We start from the raw sequence: 8,719 nt of genomic DNA on the forward strand, positions 1-8,719 counted from the left end.
TTGAAGGCAGTTTTCCCTATATTTTAACCTTTGTATTAGTTTTCTAGGCTGCCATAAAAAAGCCCCACAAACTGGGAGGTTGAAAACAACAGAAATTTACTGTCTAGAGGCCACAATCCCAAATTAAGGTGTGGGCAGGGCCACACTCCCTCCTAAGCCTCTGGGCAGCATCCTTCATTGCCTCTGCAGCTTCTGGGTACCAGGCGTCCCTTAGTTTTGGGGCAGCGACACTCTCATGTCTGCCTCTGTGTTCACATGGCCATCTCCCTTCATATGTCTATGTTTCTTTGTCTGTTTTCCTCCTATAAGGACACCAGTCATATGGGATTCAGGACCCACTCTATTCTAGTATGACCTCATTTTAATTTGTTTACATAGGTAAAGAGCCTATTTCTAAATAAGATCCCACTCATGGGTATTAGGGGTGAGAAATCCAACATGTCTTTTTGGGGTACAATTTAAGCCATATCGCCTCTACATTTCCACTTTGTTCTGTTGTTACCAAAACACCACGGGTTTGGTCTAGGTCCTGCTCCTTGCCTTTACAGAAAGCCAATCACTGAGACAACAAATATTGCCAGGGAAGAAAGCTTTAATCGGGTGCTGCAGCCAAGAGGATGGGAGCTCAAGCTCAAATCCATCTCCCTGACGGACTAAAACCAGGGGTTTATATAGCAGGAAAGAAATGTAACAATGTGTAAGAAAACAGGAACTAGGGAGGGGCAAGGAGGCATCTGGTACAGTGATCTGACTAGTTTCAGTTCTTTGGTACTTCCTGAAGGTCCTTTCCTGAGAAAGGAACTCAGATAAATACAAGTTACAGGCTTTAATAGAAGAAGGATAAATTTCTATGTTTATTCAAAAGCAACTTGTCTGTGGGACTGTTGGGCTGGTTTCACTATCATATGCTATGCTAAATATGAATAATATTTGAAGACTAAATAAATGAACACCTCATTTGTTCTGTTTTCAGGATCTGAAGCTTGTTGGAATTAGTCAACCTAAATATGCAGCAGAACTGGCTGAGAATAGAGGAAAGAATCGCTATAATAATGTTCTGCCCTGTAAGTTATTTTATCCACAGCATCTTCTCTCTTTTCCGTCAGTGGCCATCACATCTCTAACTGTAGAGGGGAGGGAATCAGTGATCCTAAGTAACCACTTCCACAACTATTCATTAGTCACCTACTTCCACAACCATCCGTTATTCACCTACTATGTGCTAAGCACTATATTTAGGTACATTATCTTTAATTTAATCCTCACAACAGCCTTATGAAGTAGGTAGTAGAATATTTGTTTTGCAGATAAGGAAAATGCACAGAGTGGTTAGGTGATCTTTCCAAGGTTACACAGGTAGTGTCGGGAAAACTAGGCTTTGTACTAGGTCTGTTTTATTGAGGGAAAAGGCCAGAGTCTGTGTTCTTAACCCCTCTGTCTCACAACTATTTCAATTCTATAATTCTGGAATGAAAGCGAGCAGAGCGAGACAGGGAGTCACACTTTTCTGTGTCCAGACACATGGGCTGAATGAATTCCACAGCTAAGTATGAATTATATTTAGCTCATTTCCTGTTTTTGAGAATGTCTGCATCTTAGTCAACAGGGATAACAGCAAATTGAGTTTAAAATGAGAATTATTTATTACATCAAACCATTAGATGAAATGTAAATACTTCTCCATTGAAAGTTCATCGTGATCACTCTTTTGGGTGGGGATTAGGGCACAGAGAGGAGCATGAGTAGACTGTAGCCATGTTCTGATGTAGCTGAAATTGATAGACTTCGCAGATAATTTTTACATCAGGACATCATCGTCTTTATTCGAAGCTGTGTTTTTCATTCCTGGACTAAAACATTAAGTTCTTTTTAAATTCAGCATTGTTCTTGGGTTCTTTCTCTCCACTTATTTCCCTGTACTTGACAAGGAATATCGGCCCATGTTCTGAGAGAAATGCTTTTAAAACTAGGCTGAGGATATTGCCCTTCTAAGGGTAATTTGGGATTATCGGCTTCTTCTTGTGAATGTCTGTGGAGATTCTCAGATCTGGAGTGGGAGCTGGGTGTTTGGGTATTGTTTTTATTGGGAAGTCTTTAGGCTGAGACTCAGGTCAGTACTAGACTTAGCATTGTTATGTTATTTTGTCCAGAGGAGGGTGAGGTAGTACAATCAGAGGTAGGGAGACTCAGGTGGTGCTGCTTCTGGCTCAGCCTGACACTCATAGTTCTAAGGTTATTATTTCATCTCTTAGGTTGGGCAAGTTTGTGTGTATGCTTTTGAGATGACAATAATACTTATAAAACATAATTCTGTGTTTTAGATCCTCCTACTGATAGTAGTCTTATACATTCAATTTATTCTTGAACTTGGTACTCTCTTTTTATAACAACTTGTTTGTATGAGAATAGAGGCTAGAGGCAGAGTAGAAAGGTTAACCTAGGGACTTAACCTGTCCTAGTGGAAGGGGCACTAAATTTGAATTTCGACTGCCCCTCACCAGATATATGGATTTGGAGAAGTCACTTAATCTCTATAACCCTCAGTTTCCTCATCTGTGAAACAGGGCAGAGGCTTGTAGGGTGGTTTTGAGGAGTAAATAAAATTGTTTAGCATATTCCCTCATGTGAACTCATGGTAGACCCCTGAGGATGCTAATAGTAACAGGTTCATTTTATGTGAGAAGGCGTCTGGTGTGGTTAAGATCTTGGGCCCTGGTGTCAGGCTGCAGGTTCAAATCCTGGCCATGCCAGTCATTAGCTCTGCTCTGTGATAGTGTGACTGCTCTGTGCCATGGTCACATAGAGTGACCATGAGGATTAAATGAGGTGGTCTATGTGAAATGCCATGCTGTGCATCTTCAAAGACACAAGTCCCAGTGTTGCCATTTTGAATTTCATTTTTTTTTTTCTGTTTTGTGTCCGGCTTTACTAAAACGTTTGCTTATAATGCGGACTTTTTCTCTTTTAATGTCACAGATGATATTTCCCGTGTCAAACTTTCGGTCCAGACCCATTCAACGGACGACTACATCAATGCCAACTACATGCCTGTAAGTTGGGGGATGGTCTCGCAGCACTGGACGGTTTTGATGAAATCTTCAGAGCGCTTTGCTTCTTTCTGTTTCTTTGAGGTTGACTATGTGTTGTTTCCTATTTTTAGGGCTACCACTCCAAGAAAGATTTTATTGCCACACAAGGACCTTTACCGAACACTTTGAAAGATTTTTGGCGTATGGTTTGGGAGAAAAATGTATATGCCATCATTATGTTGACCAAATGTGTTGAACAGGGAAGAGTAAGTATGTTTTTTGGTTTTTGAAATTTAAAATTACATTAAATTAATTGCTTTTTATTGTGGCAGAAGGGTATCTTAAAAACCACTTGTTTCTTTGAAAAAAACCTCAAACATTAGCACTTTATTCTTATAAGCTTGTTTTCTGCCTTTTTTTCCCCTTAAGAGAAACGTTTAAAAACATTCTTTAAACAATTTTGTCATTATCTTTTTTTTGTGTGGGCAAATATCAGTGTCTTCTATTTATTACGTCGTGGCTGGAGTTAGTAAGCAGGAACGGGTTAGTGCCGTGGAAAAATCTCCCAGGCTTAGTGCAAGATGCTGTTGACGGTGTGGCTCTGTCCTTCACTGGCCCCATGAACACGGACAAGCCCATCATGTCTCTAAGCAACCGGTATCTTCATCTGTGAGATGAGGGTTTCCATCAGCTCGGTGATTTTCAAACTTAGGTTCAGCACTGAGCCCCCCAGGTTTTTTTTTTTGAGACAGGGTCTCCTCTGTCAGCCAGGCTGGAGTGCAGTGGTGCGATCATGGCTCACTACAGCTTTGAATTCGTGGGCTGCCTCCCGCTTCAGCCTCCCGGGTAGCTGGGACTACAGGCATGCACCACATGCCTGGATAATTTTTCTTGTTTTTAGTGGAGGCAAGGTCTCACTGTGTTGCCCAGGCTGCTCTCAAACTCCTGACCTCAAGTGACGCTGCTTCCTTGGCCTCCCAAAGTGTTAGGATTATAGGTTTGAGCCATCACACCTGACCTGGAAACCTTTCTTTGAGCAAAATCTCAGACTTATCCCTGGATAAGCCTCAGCAGCCCCCTCTCTCCTGTAACGCCCTGAAATGCCTCTGCTGCTTCCATCAAAGATTATATATATGTGTGTGTGTGTATATATATATATATATTTTTTTTTTTTGAGATGGAGTCTCACTCTGTTGCCAGGCTGGAGTGCTGTTGTGCGATCTTGGCTTTTGCAACCTCTAACTCCCTGGTTCAAGTGATTCTCCTGCCTCAGCCTCCCGAGTAGCTGGGATTATAGGCAGGCACCACCATGCGCAGCTACTTTTTGTATTTTTAGTAGAGACAGGGTTTCACTATGTTGGCCAGGATGGTCTCGATCTCCTGACCTTCTGGTCTACCTGCCTCAGCCTCCCAAAGTGCTGGGATTACAGGCATGAGCCACCGTGCCTGGCCAAGATTTTTTATAGTAATAAAATTCTGTATTTCCATAAATTGATGTGAAGAGAACTGAAAAACACATGCTAATCTAAAAAATGCTGTGCCTTAGGAATGGGACTTAATGTTGCTTTATGAGTTGTTTTTTAGTGTAGGTTCATTGTTTGAGGAATAGGAGTTGATTTCTTAAGCCAGTGGATCTCAAACTTTAGCGTCCATCAGAATCACCAGGAGGGTGGTTCTATCCTCAGAGTTTCTAATTTGGAATTGCATTTCTGCCAGTGTTTGGATGATCCTGCTGCTGTGGCACCAGGGTGCACACTTGGAGTGGTGCTGTCTCCGGGATAGTGGGAGCCCATCAGGCATCATTTCTTTTAATGTTCTATAATTCATTATAGGCTAGCAGATGTTTATACAGCCCCTGGTGTATGTAAGGTCCTGTGCTAGGGGATGGGGATGGAGGAGGGAAAGATAACAGAGCAGTAAGAGATGACGCCTATCCTCATGTTGCTTGTGATAGAGGGTGGGCTCCTTACCCTCTTGTTGAATCAGGAGAATAGGCTATGGTAGAAATAAAAGCGTTTTTTTTTTGTTTTTGTTTTTTGTTTTGTTTTGGTTTTTTTTTGAAGACAAGAGTGTTGCTCTGCCATCCAGGCTGGAGTGCAGTGGCGTGATCTCGGTAACTGCAAGCTCCGCTTCCTGGGTTCACGCTATTCTCCTGCCTCAGCCTCCTGAGTAGCTGGGACTACAGGCGCCCACCACCACGCCTGGCTAATTTTTTTTGTATTTTTAGTAGAGATGGAGTTTTGCTGTGTTAGCCAGGATGGTCTCGATCTCCTGACCTTATGTTCCACCCGCCTCGGCCTCCCAAAGTGCTGGGATTACAGGCGTGAGCCACCACGCCCAGCAAAAGTGTTTTTTAAATGAATGTAGATAGGCTGGGTGTGGTAGCTCATAGCTATAATCCCAGCACTTTGGGAGGCCATACTGGGCAGACCACCTGAGGTTAGGAGTTTGAGACCAGCCTGCCCAATGTGGCGAAACCCAACTGTACTAAAAATACAAAAATTAGCCAGGCGTGGTGGTGCGTGCCTGTAATCCCAGCTACTTGGGAGGCTGAGGCAGGAGACTGGCTTGAATCCGGGAGGCGGAGGTTGCAGTGAGCCAAGATTGCACCATTGCACTCCAGCCTAGGCAACAGAGCAAGACTCTGTCTCAAAAAAAAAAAAAAAAGAAGACTGCAGATGAACTTTTTAAAACTGTTGAGCCCAGGGCCTTATACATGAAACATTCTTATATATCTATCTGTTAGACAAACAAAAATGGCATAATTACATTAATGGAGAACATGAAGATGAATTTAAATGGTGTCTTGTTCATCTAAAATCAAGATTGAAGTGAGTGTTACTGACCCTGGGTGAATGGGGAAGGGAGTGTATTTTCTGCACTAGATTCTCCATTATATGTTATTTATTCCCTGTAACAACCCTGTGAGGTATTACGATTTCATAGATGGGGGAACTGAGCCTTGGAGAGGTTAAGAACTTGCCCACAAGGTAGCAACAAAAACAAAAATACACCTGGTAAGAGGCTGAGCTGGGACTCAACTCCCTGCCAGTGTGTATTCAGATCCTGGGTTCTTTCTTCAGAACCTGGGTCTTTGAAGAAATACAGATGCCGCAGCCAGAGTCCGAATCTCTGGAGGTAGAACCCAGGCATTTCTTTTTAAACATGACAAGGCCATGCACAGAGGCTCAGGCCTGTAATCTCAGCACTTTGGGAGGCTGAGGTGGGAGGATCACTTGAGGCCAGGAGTTCAAGAGCAGCCCGGGCAACATAGTGAGACACCCCCATCTCTACAAAAATACAAAATAGCTGGGTGTGGTGGCACATCCCTGTAGTCCAGGCTACTCTGGAGGCTGAGGTGGGAGGATCCCTTGAGCTGGAGAGATTGAGGCTGCAGTGAGCCATGATCGTGCCCTGTACCCCAGCTTGTATGACAGAGTGAGACTGTCTCAAACAAACAAAAAACAAAACCCCAAAACAACTCAGACTTCTCAGGTGAGTCAGATAATCAATTAGCTTTGAAAACTACCAGCAGCAGAGCACACCTTAGAATGTTGAGAGCGTGTGTGTCTGTGTGTCGTCTTTTGCCAAATGGGGATTCAGATATTCTTGGAGAGCAGGCGTTTCCTGGTTATTTCTGCTCACATCTGTCCACCAACTTTATAGAAATCAAAGACCCCAGAATGATTTAATTTGCTTTTCTTTATTGGTGTGTGTATTTGTATTGCAACCAATGTATATCTGAAAGCCTTGGGAAAAAGTCCTCATTTCTTCCAGCTGTCTGGGGTTATGGGAGAGGATGAGGTCAGTGAACAGTTGTGGAGTGGCGACTCTAAGGGCACAGGGAGCTGGATAGGGACGGTGTCCCAGGTCAAGGACCAGCTGCTGCTCTGCTCTAAATCAGTTTTCATGCTGAAAGCTGGGCCTGGTGTAGGCAGATCTGATTTTTAAAGAGAAAATAAGTCTGGATTTTTATGAGGAATTTTAAGAGTTAGCAAGAATTGTAAATTAAAATAAGAAAAACAATTCTGACAGGCGCTGTGGTGTGCCCATAGACCCAGCTACTCGGGAGGCTGAGGCATGAGGATTGCTTGAGTGCAGGAATTGGAGGCAGTCGTGTGCTGTATTATCTCATTTGTGAATAGCCACTGCACTCCAGCCTGGGCAGCATAGTGAGACCCTGTCTCTAAAAAATAAAACAATTCGAAGAGTCAAACAAAACCCAACTAGAAGGTCTGATTCCGTCTCTGATGCCAGTTTTCAATAGCTAGTCTCCCTTGTGAGGTTTTAGTGATGGCAGATGGCACGATCTGAGTCTTCTTATAAAAATGCAATTTTGTTCTAGACCAAATGTGAGGAGTATTGGCCCTCCAAGCAGGCTCAGGACTATGGAGACATAACTGTGGCAATGACATCAGAAATTGTTCTTCCGGAATGGACCATCAGAGATTTCACAGTGAAAAATGTAAGTAAGAAGTCAGGATCAGTCGAGCTCATGTAATTACTATATGTTAATTTGGGGGTGATAGGTTTTAGGTTGATATTAACTCATATGTTTTCCTATGCAGTGAGAAATGTTTTGCTTCCTTCCTTTCAGAACAGAACAATCCATATGCATGTATACTCCAAGGCAACCCCTTGACTTTTCTGGGAAACTTACTTTCTTGGGAATTTCCTAAGTTATTGCTGAATAAAATGAATCTTAAGAGCATGGCTCTGCATCAGGAGCTCTTTCCTTTCTTTCCACTTCCAGGTGACTTGCTCATAGATTTTATAGAACAAACCATAGCCTTTTGGATTATTTGGTTAGAAATATGGCATCAGGAGCGGCTACTTGCTCTTAGGAGTAATTGATAACAGTTACATTAATAGGATTCCAGGGCTTATGCACATGGCCTCCCTTCCCCTCAAAATTTACAAAAGCCAATCCAATTAAATTGTGCAGGCATTCCAGGAAGTCAAGTTTATGTGCCTTTTTCCTTTTACAAGGATGCTTTGAAAATAGAGGCAGTGCCATGAAGCAGCGTTGGTATCTGTTGATGGGTGTGTGCATTGGCGTAACTCTTTGCTGTTTATATCACAGGCCTAAAAATGTCTGTTCTCTTTGATTTGCTGGCTCAAAGTTTGAGACTATCCTAAGGAAATAATCTGAAATGCAACAAAAGGCTTATTCAGAAAGACGAGTCTCAGCATTATTTATAATAGAGGAAAACTTTGGAAACCACGCAGACATCTAGCTTTTGTAGAATGGATAACTCAACTATGACTCGCCTGCTTATAATATCATTATTCAGCTGTTAGAAATGATGGGCCAGGCGTGCTGGTTCATGCCTGTGAGGCTGAGGTGGGAGGATCGCTTGAGCTCAGGTTTGAGACCAGCTTGGGCAACATGCTGAAACCCCGTCTCTACAAAAACAAAGCAAAACAAAACCCGAAAATTAGTCAGGTGTGTTAGCATACACCTGTAGTCCCAGCTACTCGGAAGGAGGATGGCTTGAGCCCAGGAGGTCGAGGCTGCAGTGATTGTGCCCATTATACTGCAGCCTGGGTGACAAAGCAAGACCGTGTCTCAAAAAAAAAAAAAAAAAAAAAAAAGGATGGATAGACTATATAATTACCATGGGGACATGGTAGGATGTAATGTAAGAGAATGAAAATTTATGCATATTATAAGTAGTGCATAAAAGGAA

General features: G+C 42.7%; 1 protein-coding gene across 1 annotated transcript in view; it reads left to right on the plus strand.

Moving 5' to 3' along the window:
- PTPRJ (protein tyrosine phosphatase, receptor type, J) overlaps positions 1-8,719 on the plus strand; it is a 71,427-nt gene that overhangs the window by 55,560 nt on the left and 7,148 nt on the right. Inside the window, exons 20-23 of the mRNA XM_011989842.1 lie at positions 974-1,064; positions 2,977-3,050; positions 3,161-3,295; positions 7,375-7,494. Coding sequence (XP_011845232.1) covers positions 974-1,064; positions 2,977-3,050; positions 3,161-3,295; positions 7,375-7,494 — 420 coding nt within the window. The remainder of the gene's footprint in view (positions 1-973; positions 1,065-2,976; positions 3,051-3,160; positions 3,296-7,374; positions 7,495-8,719) is intronic.

Source organism: Mandrillus leucophaeus, unplaced genomic scaffold (genome assembly GCF_000951045.1).
Source record: "Mandrillus leucophaeus isolate KB7577 unplaced genomic scaffold, Mleu.le_1.0 Scaffold1099, whole genome shotgun sequence".
Lineage (NCBI taxonomy): Eukaryota > Metazoa > Chordata > Mammalia > Primates > Cercopithecidae > Mandrillus > Mandrillus leucophaeus.